A 16,370-nucleotide genomic window follows, 5' to 3' on the forward strand; every position below is an offset into this window, starting at 1 on the left:
ATGTCCAATCGGAATGGCCGATGCTCGCAGATGTCCAATCGGAATGGATCCATTTACATGTACGGCTGCCGGCTGCATTTCTTCCTTTGATTCATTGCCACGCCCAATCCAGACGCTCAATCTCCGAGATCTTTTCCATTTCGGTAGAGATTTCGCTTTTCTTTCTAAGTATCCGCTCGTTTCGTCGTGTTGAAGTACACGTTTTTAATCAAATCCTTCCCCCCCCCCCCCCCCCCCCAGTATTTCAAAAATAAACTGGCTTCTCCATTTACATGTCAGCTTCCAACACACTTCAGATGTCCAATCGGAATGGTGCCGGCTGCATTTCTTCCTTTGATTCATTGCCACGCCCTATCCAGACGCACAATCGCCGAGATCTTTTCCATTTTGGTGGAGATTTTGCTTTTCTTTCTAAGTATCCGCTCCTCATTACATTTCGTCATGTTTAAGTACACGTTTTTAATCAGATCCTTCTCCCCCCCCCCCCCCCCCCCCCAGTATTTCACAAATATACTGGCTTCTCACCCATAGAAGCAGCCATTTCGGTAGACATTTCACTTTCCATTCCAACTATCCACTCCTCATTAGATTTCGTTATGTTTATGTCCATATTTTTCATTAAAACATTCTCCCCCCCCCCCCACTCACTCATTTTGTCGCCTCCTGCTGGCCAGCAACCATAACGGCTGCTGGCGCCCGCATCTCAACCTCAAGAGACGCCATTTAAAAACGGCTTTACTTCGAGGACCACGTCTCCCGTGGGGGCTACGGGTAGGGAACGGCTTCGTTGGGGCATTACACTTTTAAAACTCTGTGTGTGGGTGTGCTTGGTGTGATGCCGCCCCGCCCCCCCCCCCGCAATCGCACATTGGGGAAACGGACCCGACTTCGAGGACCATGTCTCCCGTGGGGGCTACAGGTAGGGAACGGCTGCGTTGGGGGAGCAGACCCAACGGGTCTGCCATTGGTCTAGTATATTACTAAAACTCTCATCAAGTTTATTTGTATGCGTGCGTGTGAGTGTGATCCCGAATCTACGCCAAAACAGTACACGATAGCGCTAACATTTTTGGCCCATCTTACTCACCATAGTCCTGGGGTATGCTGTGGCAAGTTTCATTCAGATTGATGTTATATTTTACAAGTTTAAAAAAAATTGTGCAAGAATAAAACATTCGGCATGTAAAATTATACAATTATTGTACTACTTCAATTTGGACATTTTAACCTGAAAATTAGAGAAAACAAGAGAGAAAGAACAAGAGAAGGAAAAGGTGAAAAGTGAAAAGATAAGACCCCTTGACTACCAAAGTAGTGTGGCCAAAGAGTGAGTAAAGGTATAAGAGAGGAAAAGCAAAAAATAAAAAATAAATAAAAAAGAAAAAAAGTGGAGATATACCTGCCCCTCGTCCCCCCCCCCCCCATAGTTGGATTTAAATCCAAATTTGTGTTGTGCCATACTATTCTTGTAAGAATTCGGTAAAGGGTGTCCATGTCTTGAAACATTGATCTGGTTTTTCTGCCAATACAAGCCTAATATTTTCCAAATGTAGTGTCTCGGACATGTTTGTAATCCACATTTTTACAGTAGGGGCTGATGTGTGTTTCCAAAATTTAAGTATTAATTTTTTCGCCGTTATCAGGCCATAATTAAGGAAACGTCTTTGAAATAGTGTTAGCTCAGAACAGGCTTCTGACGTACCTAGAGTAATCAATTCTGTGTCGGGGTCCAATTTTATTTAAAGTATTTTAGAAAACATTTCAAAAATTCCCCTCCAGAAATTATGTAGCTTTATACAGAAGGCAAAAGAATGAGTTATGGTTGCTTCCTGAAGGAGACATTTATCACAAGTAGGGGAGACATTTGGGAAGATCTTATATTTTACAAGTTATTCCCATTTTTAACTTAACATTTAAACAGCGCCCTCACCACTTGCCCCGCCCCCACTTGCCCTCTTTACTTGACTGGTATCAAAAAGGACACCCCACGGGTCCTCAGCGTTGCCTTTGCACAATTTCAGACCACCATCTTTTTTTCCTCGCCTCATGGACACAACGCTCCATGGGTACGTTTCCTTTAATTTTACTGCTGCTCCAGGCTCGCAGGGATCCAGGGCCTTGGCGCTCAGGCTGGGGCTGGGTCTGCGGCGCTGCTGCTGCTCCAGGTCTGGGGGCGGGGAGAGGCCATGTCGAGGATCCGGGACTCGGGCGCTGAGGCTGGCTCTGGGGGTTGGCGGCGCTGCTGCTCCGGGCCCACAAGGAGGGAGAGGAGCCGGACCTTCGAGATCCTGAGGAGGTGAGGAGGGAGAGTGGGGCGATTGGGGAAGAGGAGGGCAGTGGGTGAGGAGGGAGGTGGGGGATAGAGGGATAGGAAGGGGGTAGGGAGGGGAGAGGGGTTATGGAGGGAGGGAGTGACTGAGGATAGGGGAAAGGGGAGGCTGGGAGAGGTGAGGGAGGGAGTGGGGGAGGGGAGGAGGAATATTGCTCTGGGGAACGGGTTGCGTTGGGGGACCAGGCCTCCCTTGGGGGCTATGGGTGAGTGGTGGAATATTGTGTTGGGGAACCAGGCCTCCCGTGTGATACGGACCCAACGGGTCCCACTTGGTCTAGTATATTATTAAAACTCTCATCTTATTTGTATACGTGCGTGCGTGCGTATGAGGGTGATCCCAAAACTACGCCAAAACGGTACACGATAGCGCTACAATTTTTGGCCCACCTTACCATTGTCCTGGCGTGCACTGTGGCATGTTTCGTTCTGATTGATGTTACAAGTTATTCCCAATTTAAACTTTACAAAAAACACTTTTACACAAATCACTTCTCCACGCCCTGCCAGTTAGCCGCTTACGACGTCACAATGACGTCACAAAGGGATCCCGAATCTCATTTACATGAGAAAAAAAACGTGATTTTCAAAAAATTCTTGGGGGGAGATTTCATTTAAAAATAAAAAACATCACGATTTTCATTGTGGGGGGGGGGGGGTGGGTGGGACAGGGGGAAGATGAGGAGTGGTGGAGCAGAAGGATAGAGGGAGAGGAGGGGGGTATGGAGGGGAAAGTGAGGGAGGTGTTGAGGGAGCGTGGGGTAGGAGGGGGGATAGAGGGAGAGGAGGGGGGAGTGGGAGAAGTAGGGAGTGGGGGATAGAGGGAGAGGAGGGCAGTGGGGGAGGTGAGGAGGGAGAGTGGGATGGGGGGAGATGAGGAGTGGGGGAGCAGGGAGATAGAGGGAGAGGAGGTGGGTAGGGAGGGAAGGGCGGGGAGAGCTGCACCTGGAATCAGTGGCCTGGGCGCAGATGCTGGGTCTGGGGGCGGCGGCGTTGTTGTTGCCCCCGGCTCGCGCAGCGAGGAGAGGCCGCGTGGGGGATCCGGGGCCTGGACACTGACCCTGGGGCTAGGGGCGGCGGCGCTGCTGCTCCGGGCCCGCGTGGAGGGATAAGAGCGGGACCCATGAGATCCTGGGGAGGTGAGGAGGAAGAGTGGGGGGAATGAGTGAGAGAAGGGGGTAGGGAGGGAGAGGGAGGGAAAAGTGATGGAGGTGTGAAGGGAGTGTGGGAGAGGCAGGGGGGGATAGAGGGAGAGCAGGGGGAGGTAGGTAGTGGGGGATAGAGAAGGGCAGTGGGGGAGGTGAGGAGGGAGAGTGGGGGGGGTGGGATGGGGGAGGTGAGGAGTGGGGGATAGAGGGATAGGAGGGGGGTAGGGAGGGCAATGGGGTAATGGAGGGTGGGATGGAGTGACTGACGGTAGGGGACAGGGGAGGGAGGGATAGGTGAGGGAGGGAGTGGGGAGGGATGAAGGAGAGGGGAAAGAAGAGGGAAGGTGAAGAAGAGGGAGAGGGAGTGCTGGGAGATGAGGTGGAATGGAGGAGGATAAAGGTAGGAAGAGGGATGGCGAGGCGCAGTTGGAGGAGGGTTGCCGTGACTCATGTCACAATGGGGATCGCTAGCGTCACAACGGGAACACGTCAGCCGTGCCTACGCAGTTGGGGGCTATGGGTGAGTGGTGGAATATTGAGTTGGGCAGCTGCGCCCAACGGATCCGCACCTGGTCCAGTACATATATATTACTGAAAGATTTTGCATTTTAACAGATGAAGCCTGCAAGATGTGACACTTAGTCACTACATTTGCCAGAAAATTTAATATTTATCCACTTAAGTCACTGAATTTTTGGGCGTTAACTCTTTGGGATAAATATTCGGTCTAGATGCTATAAGGACTTTCTCAAATTTCTCAGGAGGTCCCTGTGTCTACCTCTGACACGTGCTTAAGCCCACAGCCATTGCTTCTACCTTGTCATCTACCTACTATCTGCATGATGTGCTGGTAGTTTCCTCTAAATAAAACCATCTGGACAGCTGCTGCAGACTTCCCATATTGTGAGCCTACACCAAGTTATATCCTGCGCAGGTACACAAATAATTGTGAGATATTAGTTACCAAGAGAACGTGCAGCCCTTTTCACTTTTGTTAAATAGTGTTTGCTTTATTTGCTTAAATAAAAGTTAAAAACCTTTTACATTTATTTCTACCTTTAGAAAAAACGCCTGATTTTGACTATTTGAAAGGCATTTGATAATGGTGACATCTCTGACACTAAGTGAGCCTGGGAACATAGCATCAGAGGCCGCCAAGGCCACCTTTAGTGCAGCAGGCAGTTTGGACAAAGCCCCTAAACACTACCCTGTCTGACGACGCCACTGTTGTGAGACAAATTACAGATGGTGATGAGTCAGAGTATAGAAGTGAGATCGACCGACTGACCATATGGTGCCAGCACAACAACCTGGCTCTCAATATCAGCAAAAGGGGAAGGTTGAGGACCCACAATCCTGTTTACATCAATGGGACAATGGTGGAGAGACTCAAACATTTCAAATTTCTGGGCGTGCATATTTCCGACGATCTTTGCTGGACCAGCTCACTGATGCAATCATAAAGAAAGCACATCAGCGCCACTACTTCCTGAGAAGATCACGGAGATTCGGTATGTCAAAGAGGATTCTCTTGAACTTCTACAGGTGCACAGCAGAGAGCATATTGACTGGACCTGAACGTCCAGGAGCCGAAAGGACTGCAAAAAGTTGTAAGCACTGTCCAGGCCATCACCGGCTCTGACCTCCCCACCATCGAAGGGATCTATCGTAGTCGCTGCCTCAAAAATGCAGCCAACATCATTAAAGACCCACACCATCCTGGCCACACACTCATCTCACCACTGCCATCGAGAAGAAGGTACAGGAGCCTGAGAACTGTAATGTCCAGGTTCAGGAACAGCTTCTTCTTTGTATTAAACACTACAACCACCGGATCACCTACAAAATCCTGATCCTCACCTATAAAGCCCTCCACCATCTGCCCCCCCCCCCCCATATCTCACTGACCTCCTCTCCCCCTACCAACCCTCACGGTCCCTCAGATCCACAGCAGCCGGTCTCCTCTCCATCCACAAGTCCAACCTCCGCAGTTTTGGGGACAGAGCCTTCTCCAGGGCAGCTCCCAGGCTCTGGAACTCCCTCCCCCAACTGATCCGCAATTCCGTGTCCCTCACCATCTTCCAGTCCCACCTCAAGACCCATCTCTTCACCTCTGCCTATCCTTAGCCCCACGTCCCCCTCCCTTTTCATCTGTGCATTAATTGCCTCATATTGTGTTTTGAATTGAATTCTGTCTTTGTGTACTAGTCATGTCTCTACTATTTATTACATTTCCCTTACATGTTTTTCCTCTACCTGCTAAATTTTTGTAAGGTGTCCTTGAGACTCTTGAAAGGCGCCCATAAATAAAATTTATTATTATTATTATTACAACCTCATAAGCTATGAACTACAATAGACTATTATTATTATTATTATTATTATTATTATTATTATTATTATTGCACTGTTATTGTTTGGGTTTTTTTCTGAGTTTTTGTTATATTTTTTATTATGATTACATATTCTGTTGTGCTGCAGCAGGTAAGAATGTCATTGTTCTATCTGGGACATATGACAATAAAACAATACAATGGCAGCTGAGATCCCACCGGAAGATCAAGCCAAGAACTTCAAGACGTGGAATGATGGGGAGATGGACAGCATTTTGGAGCAATGGAAGATCTGTCCTTTGATTACTGCCGTGTCTCTCACAGTGAAAATTAGTTTTGAATAAAAGTCCCATTCTATTCCCAGATTTTACTTCATGCTAAACATATTTAAAAGAATCTTCCACTCTTTCCTTGTTCCTTTCTTAATCTATCTCTGCCTTGTTTCAGATATTACTGTGCAATGATATGTTATAACTCTTTTTTTTATTCTGCACCTCTAAATACAGTTTCTGCCATCTGATTGATTCAGAAAGCTAAGCTAGTTAGTCAGTTCCCTAATGACAGAGGTACCAGATTGCGTGCACTTTTTTGATCTAATTGTTGCAAAATGCAGTACAAATGCAGAGGGGGACCAACATTCTGGCAGGCAGGTTTGTTAGTGCTATACATGTGGATTTAAACTAAATAGCGGGGGGGGGGAGGTCTTGACAAATTGGGAGTATAAGGATGGAGTTAAAGGGTAAGTGAGTACAGGAAAAGTTACAAAAGACTCCTGAATTAATGGGAAGGAAAGTTCGAGAAAGGATAAGAGAGTAAGGTCAGGGCCAATAGTGAGAGGGGAGGTGAATACTGAAGTTAAAGTGTTGTATATGAATGCGCAAAGTATAAGAAATAAAGTGGATGAGCTTGAGGCTCAGTTAGAGACTGGCAAGTTTGATGTTGTGGGAATTACAGAGACACGGCTGCAAAGAGGACCGGGGCTGGGAACTGAATATTCCTATCGAAAAGAGAGACAGGTGGGCAGAGGGGGTGGGATAGCTCTGTAGGTAAGGAATGCAATTCAGTCCCTTGCGAGGGATGACATAGAATCAGGAGATGTAGAGTCAGTAAGGATGGAACTAAAGAAATGTAAGGGTAAAAATACCCAGGGCAGCTGTGGCTACAGAAGTAGCTTACCACCACCGAGTGTGACTGAGGAGTGAATGAATAATGCGATGTAAAGCGCCTTGAGTATTAGAAAGGCGCTATATAAATCCCATCCATTATTATTATTATTATTATTATTATTAATGGGAGTTACCTACAGGCCCCCAAACAGTAGCCTGGATACAGGGTGCAAGTTGAATCAAGTTAAAATTGGCATGGAGCAAAGGTAATGCTACAGAGGTTATGGGAGATTTCAACATGCAGGTAGACCATGAAAATCATGTTGATACTGGACCTCAAGCAAGTGAGTTTGTGGAGTGCCTCCGAGATGGATTCTTAGAGCAGCTTGTACTGGAGCCAACCAGGGAGAAAAGAATTCTGGATTTAGTGTTGTGTAATTAACTGGATTTGATAAGGGAACTCTAGGTGAAGGAGCCATTAGGAGGTAGTGACCATAATATGATAAGTTGTAATCTACAATTTGAGAGGGAGAAGGGAAAATCGGAAGTGTCAGTATTACAGTTGAGCAAAGGGGACTATGGAGGCATGAGGGAGGAGCTGGCTAAAGTTGACTGGAAAGAGACCCTAGCAGGGATGACAGTGGAACAACAATGGCAGGTATTTCTGGGAATAATACAGAAGGTGCAGGATCAGTTCATTCAAAGAGGAAGAAAGATTCCAAGGGGAGTAAGAGGCGACCATGGCTGACAAGGGACATCAGGGACAGTATAAAATAAAAGAGAAGTACAATGTAGCAAAGATGAGTGGGAAGCAAGAGGATTGGGTAATGTTTAAAGAGCAACAGAGGATAACTAAAAAGGCAATATGGGGAGAAAAGATGAGGTTCGAAGGTAAGCTTGCTAAAAATATAAAGGAGGATAGTAAAAGCCTCTTTAGGTATGTGAAGAGGAAAAAATTAGTTAAGACAAATGTGGGTCCCGTGAAGACAGAAACTGGTGAATTTATTATGGGGAACAAGGAAATGACAGACGATTTGAACAGGTACTTTGGATGTGTCTTCACAAAGGAAGACACAAACAATCTCCCAGATGTACTGGTGGCCAGAGGACCTAGGGTGACACGGAGGAACTGAAGGAATTTCACATTAGGCAGGAAATGGTGTTGGGACTGAAGGCTGATAAATCCCCAGGGCCTGATGGTCTGCATCCCAGGGTACTTACGGAGGTGGCTCTAGAAATCGTGGACGCATTGGTAAATATTTTCCAATGTTCTATAGATTCAGGATCAGTTCCTGTGGATTGGAGGGTAGCTAATGTTATCCCACTTTTAAAAAAATGAGGGAGAGAGGAAACAGGGAATTATAGACCAGTTAGCCCGACATCAATGGTGGGGTAGATGCTGGAGTCAATTATAAAAGGTGAAATAGCGGCACATCTGGATAGCAGTAACAGGATTGGTCCAAGTCAGCATGGATTTACGAAGAGGAAATCATGCTTGACTAATCTTCTGAAATTTTTTGAGCATGTAACCAGGAAAATGGAGAAGGGAGAGCCAGTGGATGTAGTGTACCTGGACTTTCAGAAAGCCTTTGATAAGGTCCCACATAGGAGATTAATGGGCAAAATTAGAGCACATGGTATTGGCAGGTAGGGTACTGACACGGATAGAAAATTGGGTGGCAGGCAGGAAACAAAGAGTAGGGATTAACGGGTCCCTTTTAAAATGGCAGGCAGTGACTAGTGGGGTACCACAAGGCTCGGTGCTGGGACCGCAGCTATTTACACTATACATTAATGATTTAGATGAAGGGATTAAAAGTAACATTAGCAAATTTGCAATGACACAAAGCTGGGTGGCAGTGTGAACTGTGTGGAGGATGCTATGAGGATGCAGGGTGGCTTGGACAGGTTGGGTGAGTGGGCAGATGCAGTTTAATGTGGATAAATGTGAGGTTATCCACTTTGGTGGCAAGAACAGGAAGGTATTATCTCAATGGTAAACACAAAATGCTGGAGAAAAACCTTTGATTTAAACCAGCATCTGCAGTTCTTTCTTACACACAATATCAGAAAAGTGGAAGTACAATGAGATCTGGGTGTCCTTGTACATCAGTCACTAAAAGTAATCATGCAGGTACAGCAGGCAGTGAAGAAAGCTACTAGCATGTTGGCCTTCAAAACAAGAGTTGAGTATAGGAGCAAAGAGGTCCTTCTGCAGTTGTACAGGGCCCTGGTGTGACCACATCTGGAGTATTGAGGAATTTGAGGAAGGACATTCTTGCTATTGCTAATGGTAGGCCATTAAGAACAGAGATGCAGAATGTTTTTTTCACCCAGAGAGTTGTGAGTCTGTGGAATTCTCTGCCTCAGAAGGCAGTGGAGGCCGATTCTCTGGATGCTTTCAAGAGAGAGTTAGAGAGCTGTTAAAGATAAGAGTAAGATAAAGATAGAGTCAAGGGATATAGGGAGAAGGCAAGATCGCAGTACTGATTGTGAATGATCAGCCATGATCACAGTGATCATGATCACATGATCACTGGCTCGAAGGGGCGAATGGCCTACTCCTGCACCTATTGTCTATAAGAAGCCTACAGCCAATCATAATTAAAATGAATAGTATTATGCACACACCACTGACCAATAACATGAAAATATTTTAATTACCCTCATCTTTGATTTCCACACAACTTGCTATACTCAGCTGAACTTGAACAAAAAGTTGACAATAACTCTAGAAATGTTTTATGATGGTCAAAACACTAAATTACCTGTCTGAAGAGTAACTCCTGTTGTTCAGCCTGTCTCTTTCTTTGTTCCAGCTCCAGTTCCTGTTGCTCTCGCTGATCATCTTCTTCATCACTTTCAATTGGTTCTTGTTTGACCTGTACCACTTTGGTCACAGTTGCTGACTCATTTTCGTTCATACCTCTGTCAGAATACTGTTCTTCTGGCATGGCTTGATGTTCTCTGAGCTCCTCTTCTGTTTCTTCGGGGTGACTTTCATGCTGCCTGGGTTGTTCACTAGGCTTTGGAATCAGCTGTCAAACATATGCAGTGGAGATGTCACACTTTAGCTTCATACCCTATTTTCTGTCACAATATTTATCCCTCTTGAAAGTATCAGATTTGAATAAAACAGCATTATTTTTTCCCCCAGGATTGACTGATTCTTTCCTATATCAACTCAAAAACTAATTATAGATAAACTTGCAGTTTTGTTTGATAATCATATACATCACTCATCAACGAAGCGTGCTATTAAGTCAGTACAAGCTTAAAGTAAATCTGAAACATAAAATGTATATCATAATTCCGATGTTCCAGCTGACAACTCACATATTTTAACTCAATGCGTACAAGTAAGCTTTAAATATTTATAAAGAATATAATAATCTTGAAGAACTGAGAAACACATGTTTTATCTGAGAATACTTAATGAAAGTTCAAAAATCCAAACTGACAAGCCTGAGGAGATTTAATTTACAGTCCAAGAATTAATTGACATTTATTGTGTTGTTTGACTCACAAATTTTAATGTTGTTTTTCTAATCTGAATATCCCATATCAAAAGGATTGATAATAACTGCACATTTTTAAATTTGTGCAACATTCAGCTTAGTGTAACAAATGAAATATGCAATACTAAATGAATAAACTCACAGCTTCTGACAAATGCAAAAATGGTGATCTGAGCTGCTATGGCCAATAATTATGCAACAAGAACTGATAATCTTTTTAGGCAACAATATATAAAGAGCAAAAAATATTTCCGTCGCTAAAGACTGTCTAACCAATAAGTGAGTTCGGTATTCCGACTGCGCATGCCTAGGTCAAAGGTCACTATGCATAAACATTGCTGGAAAGCAGTGGTGCTGTGTACAAAGAGACCTTCATTTCTTCCTTTTTTTTCCAGCTTTGATTCTTCTAGTTAAGAAAATACATTCGAACTATGAAATAGTTGTATTTATTGTTCCTTTGTTAAAAGCTAAGATTATTTTTGTTGTTTTTATTGCTTTATGCTTTGGTGAGTGAGTGAGATTGTGCTCATCCGTGGTTCGGGGTCGGGCCCAGGTCTCCGGTGCTGCAGGCGCTTTTGAGTTGCTGCTGGGCCGTCCACATCCCCTCCCGTGTGTCCCGCCCCTGTCCTGGGGCGGGGAGGAGGCGCTGGCTGCGCCTCTCTCCTTGTCCAGTGGCTGTCGGTTGGCCCCCTCGGTGCTGGCGAGGGCTGAGCACCGTTCATCGGCGAGGATGGACACGGGGGGCTGCGCTGGCTCGGCAGTCAGGCTGAGTTGAGCTGGGGTTGGCGCTTCTTCTCCGCACTAGCTGTGGGCCTGGGGCCGCTGTTGTCGTCAGTCCGGGGTTATCGGTTGGCCCTGCGGGACAGGCGAAGTTGACCTGGGGTTGACGCTTCTTCTCTGCGCTGGCTGTGGTCCTGGGATCACTGGTGATGTTGGACGTCTCTGGCCATCCCCTGGGCGGTCCAGTGGCGGTTCGGCAGCGCATGCGGCGCCGGGGACCCGGGTTTGATCCTGGCTGCGAATGAGGCGCGGGTCTGTGTGCGCGTTCTCCCGTCTCCCACTCGCAACTGCCCCCTCTTTCTCGCTGTTACACCTCGCTCTCCCGCTACCTGTTCCTTTGGGGGGATGAGGAGTTGACTATTTATGGGAGTCTCTCTGGAATCGAGAATTTCATTGCTCATTCGTATTCATAGATGAGGCTGAAGAATTCCATTGCCTTGAAATGAGCAGAATAGTGAATTTCGACTCAGAAACTATCATCGTTGTGTTCCTGTCTGGAATACATTAATTATCCTATAATGTGACCACACGGCACACCCGTTCCTCAGATTAAATATATTTTTACACATAAATTATGAATAAAGACAAGAATATATACAAAGTTTCTTCAGTCAGTGCTTCGTTTGCTTTTTCTTTATGGTGAATGACCTTTCACAAATCCCATGAATCCTTGCGTTTTTTCGGAATACCGAACTCGCTTATTATTCTTGCCATAGAATTGCTGAATCCTCCACTGATATCTTCAGGTTCAGCACTGACCAGAAATTTTACTGGACCAGTCGTATAAATAATGGTCACTCTTCAGGTCAGAGTGGTGTCTTACAGTAATTTATCTTCTGGCTCTCCCAAAACCTCTCAGGCATCTACAAGACACATGTCTACAGTGAGGGTAGAAATCTTCCTATCGAACTCCCCACCTCAGTCACATATCCTGACCTGAAAATTATATGCCATTCTTTCTGTCATTCTATCATTGGATTGAAATGCTGGAGATCCCCACATAAACATATGATCTACAGCAATTCAATGTGATTCACTGTTGTGGTCTCAAGGATGATTAGGAATAGTTATGAAATGCTGGCTATTCTCCTAATGCATCATGCTATGAATGGTTACAAAAACAAAATCACTTGAATTCACAGGAGACAAAGCGAGTATAACAGGCAGACATAAAATGCTGGAGTAACTCAGCGTGACAGGCAGCATCTCTGGAAAGAAGGAATGGGCAACGTTCCCCAGAGATGCTGCCTTTCCCACTGAGTTATTCCAGCATTTTGTGTCAACCTTTAATTTAAACTAGCATCTGCAGTAGTTTCCTACACAAGTATAACAGGCAAGTATTTCCACCTGAAAAAGGGTTTTGACCCGAAACGTCACCCATTCCTTCTCTCCAGAGATGCTGCCTGTCCTGCTGTCTATCTCCTATTCCACCATGATTTTGAAATCAATTCTACTTCACAAGAATGGATATTGGGGTCATAATTATTCATCTTATTACAAACAACTAATACAAGATCAAAATTAATATTGTCCAAGATTTCTAATAACACAAAGAAAGGTAGCATTATAGGCATGTAGATTGGTGGATAAAATGTTTAAATAGATTTAATGGATTTTAATGATGCCATTTAAATGCTGTTTTACTGGAAGATCCAAAGAGACACATGCTTCATCTATAAAGATTAAAATATGGTCAGATACAGAAAAAAAAGATTAATGAAATGCTGGATTTTACCCCTGTAGAACTGAAAAATAATAGTTTAAGCATTTCATCACTGCTCTGCAAAGTTTTGCTTGGAGTAAGATTCAAATGAACTCAATGACAGTTCTGGGCACCATACTCTTAGAGGAATATACTGGTAACAGAGATAGACCAATGCTGAATGACACCCTAATTTCAAGAAAAAGAGTAAACAAAGGGAATACACACACCAGGGCTGTATTTCCTAGAGTTTAGAAAGTTAAGGGATTTTCAATGTAGGTTTTCAAGACATTGAAGGAAATAGGGGGAAGAGAAAAACTATTTCCTTTGCTAAGTGAGGTTGGTCTAAAAATGAAACTCTGGCCTTTCAGGATTGGCATTCAAAGACAATTCTATATACAAAGGATGGCTGAATTTCTCAACCCACTTGAATACAGCATTTTAAGAATTTTAAGAAATTGACAAATTTCTGTGATAATTAATGTTGGATTAGACTCGAGTGCTAACTGGCATACTATTGTGCCTTTTTCCATAATGAGCACTAATGTTATAGTAATAACATTTCAAAAATTTCAAGAACATTTTTATTATATAATCTTAACCACAAATAATAACAGAAAACTAAATACGTGGTAAAAATAATTGAATTCCACAAATCCTGTGTGCTTCATTCCCATTATCTTTCTTTCATTTCTATTTGTTGTCTATTCTAAGCTTCTAATAATTAAAAAACCTCCTTCTTTGGTAACTCTTCATTTTAAGAAACAAATAAATCATATTTTTTTTGTCTGCATATGAACGAGTTAATCAACAATGCTTATGCCTAAATTGGATAAGAACTTCCCAACTGTCTCCCCTATCTGTGGTAAATGTCACCTCCAAGAAGCTACCTTAACCCAATCCTTTGCATCCTGTATAAAGATACAAAACTTCTGGATAGGAATATTCGATATCTTCTCTAAAACACTTAAAATTAAACTGGAATCAGATACAAAACTAATAATTTTAGGAATGTCAGAGGCCTGTTCTAAGTTAACGATATTTCAAAGACGTCTCCTTCTTTTTTTCTTCTTGCGCTTCTTTGGTAGTTCAGGGGTCTTTTCTTCGCTCTCTTTTGCATCTTTCTTCTTTTTCATAATTCTTTCCTTTTTTCTCTTTTTTTCGATTTATGTATCAATTTATAAAATGTTAAAAATGAAGCTGTACGAAAATTGTATAACTCTCATGCCGATTGCTTTGTACAATTGCTTCTAATAAAATAAAAAAATTAAAACAAAAAAACAATGCTTATGCCATTGATACAACAAAAAGCATATTATTTCTAGAGGGTTACTGAAAACATTCATATGGCTAAACACATGCAAAATACTGTATACATTAAAAAAAAAAAAATTTGTATAATCTATTACAAACTATTCAAGTTTTTAAGTTTTTACCTATCACTGAAGTGACTTTCAGTATTTGCCCTTAGGATCAGGGTATGGTCACAGGAGTTCAGTGTGGACATCAGTAAATAGTAAATGTATGCTGCAGTAAGGTTTTCAAAATGGGTGACACGAGGTATTCCAGGACAAGGGGTGACAGCTTAAGGATATCCAAGACAAGGGGTCACAGCTTAAGGATATCCAGGACAGGGGGTCACAGCTTAAGGATAAGGGGGAAATCCTTTAAAACCGAGATGAGAAAAACTTTTTTCACACAGAGAGTGGTGAATCTCTGGAATAACCATATAACATATAACAATTACAGCACGGAAACAGGCCATCTCGACCCCTCTAGTCCGTGCCGAACACATAATCTCCCCTAGTCCCATATACCTGCGCTCAGACCATAACCCTCCATTCCTTTCCCATCCATATAACTATCCAATTTATTTTTAAATGATAAAAACGAACCTGCCTCCACCACCTTCACTGGAAGCTCATTCCACACAGCTACCACTCTCTGAGTAAAGAAGTTCCCCCTCATGTTACCCCTAAACTTCAGTCCCTTAATTCTCAAGTCATGTCCCCTTGTTTGAATCTTCCCTACTCTCAGTGGGAAAAGCTTTTCCACGTCAACTCTGTCTATCCCTCTCATCATTTTAAAAACCTCTATCAAGTCCCCCCTTAACCTTCTGCGCTCCAAAGAATAAAGCCCTAACTTGTTCAACCTTTCTCTGTAACTTAGTTGCTGAAACCCAGGCAACATTCTAGTAAATCTCCTCTGTACTCTCTCTATTTTGTTGACATCCTTCCTATAATTAGGCGACCAAAATTGTACACCATACTCCAGAATTGGCCTCACCAATGCCTTGTACAATTTTAACATTACATCCCAACTTCTATACTCAATGCTGATTTATAAAGGCCAGCACACCAAAAGCTTTCTTTACCACCCTATCTACATGAGATTCCACTTTCATGGAACTGTGCACAGTTATTCCCAGATCCCTCTGTTCACCTACATTCTTCAATTCCCTACCATTTACCATGTACGTCCTATTTTGATTTGTCCTGCCAAGATGTAGCACCTCACACTTATCAGCATTAAACTCCATCTGCCATCTTTCAGCCCACTCTTCCAACTGGCATAAATCTCTCTGTAGACTTTGAAACTCTTCTTCATTACCCGCAACCCCACCTATCTTAGTATCATCTGCATACTTAATAATCCAATTTACCACACCATCGTCCAGATCATTGATGTACATGACAAACAACAGTGGACCCAACACTGATCCCTGTGGCACCCCACTCGTCACTGGCCTCCAACCTGACAAACAACCATCCACCATTACTCTCTGGCATCTCCCATTCAGCCACTGTTGAATCCATCTTGCTACTCCACCATTAATACCCAACCATTGAACCTTCTTAACCAAACTTCCATGAGGAACCTTGTCAAAGGCCTTACTGAAGTCCATATACACAACATCCACTGCTTTACCCTCATCAATTTCCCGAGTAACATCTTCAAAAAATTCAAGAAGATTAGTTAAACATGACCTTCCAGGCACAAATCCATGTTGACTGTTCCTAATCAGACCCTGTTTATCCAGATGCTTATATATATTATCTCTAAGTATTCTTTCCATTAATTTGCCCACCACTGACGTCAAACTAATAGGTCTATAATTGCTAGGTTTACTCTTAGACCCCTTTTTAAACAATGGAACAACATGCGCAGTACGCCAATCCTCCGGCACTATTCCCGTTTCTAATGACATTTGAAATATTTCTGCCATAGCCCCTGCTATTTCTACACTAACTTCCCTCAATGTCCTAGGGAATATCCTGTCTGGACCTGGAGACTTATCCACTTTTATATTTCTCAAAAGTGTCAGTACTTCCTCTTCTTTGATCCTCATAGTTTCCATAGCTACTCTACTTGTTTCCCTTACCTCACATAATTCAATATCCTTCTCCTTGGTGAATACCGAAGAAAAGAAACTGTTCAATATCTCCCCCATCTC

The 16,370-nt window shown here is 43.5% G+C and overlaps 1 protein-coding gene across 9 annotated transcripts in view; it reads right to left on the reverse strand.

Moving 5' to 3' along the window:
• hdac4 (histone deacetylase 4) overlaps positions 1-16,370 on the reverse strand; it is a 382,917-nt gene that overhangs the window by 84,189 nt on the left and 282,358 nt on the right. For all 9 annotated transcript variants that reach the window (XM_033024530.1, XM_033024529.1, XM_033024526.1 and 6 more), the window contains one exon: positions 9,685-9,954. In XM_033024530.1, coding sequence (XP_032880421.1) covers positions 9,685-9,954 — 270 coding nt within the window. The remainder of the gene's footprint in view (positions 1-9,684; positions 9,955-16,370) is intronic.

This window comes from Amblyraja radiata, chromosome 7, assembly GCF_010909765.2.
Source record: "Amblyraja radiata isolate CabotCenter1 chromosome 7, sAmbRad1.1.pri, whole genome shotgun sequence".
NCBI lineage: Eukaryota > Metazoa > Chordata > Chondrichthyes > Rajiformes > Rajidae > Amblyraja > Amblyraja radiata.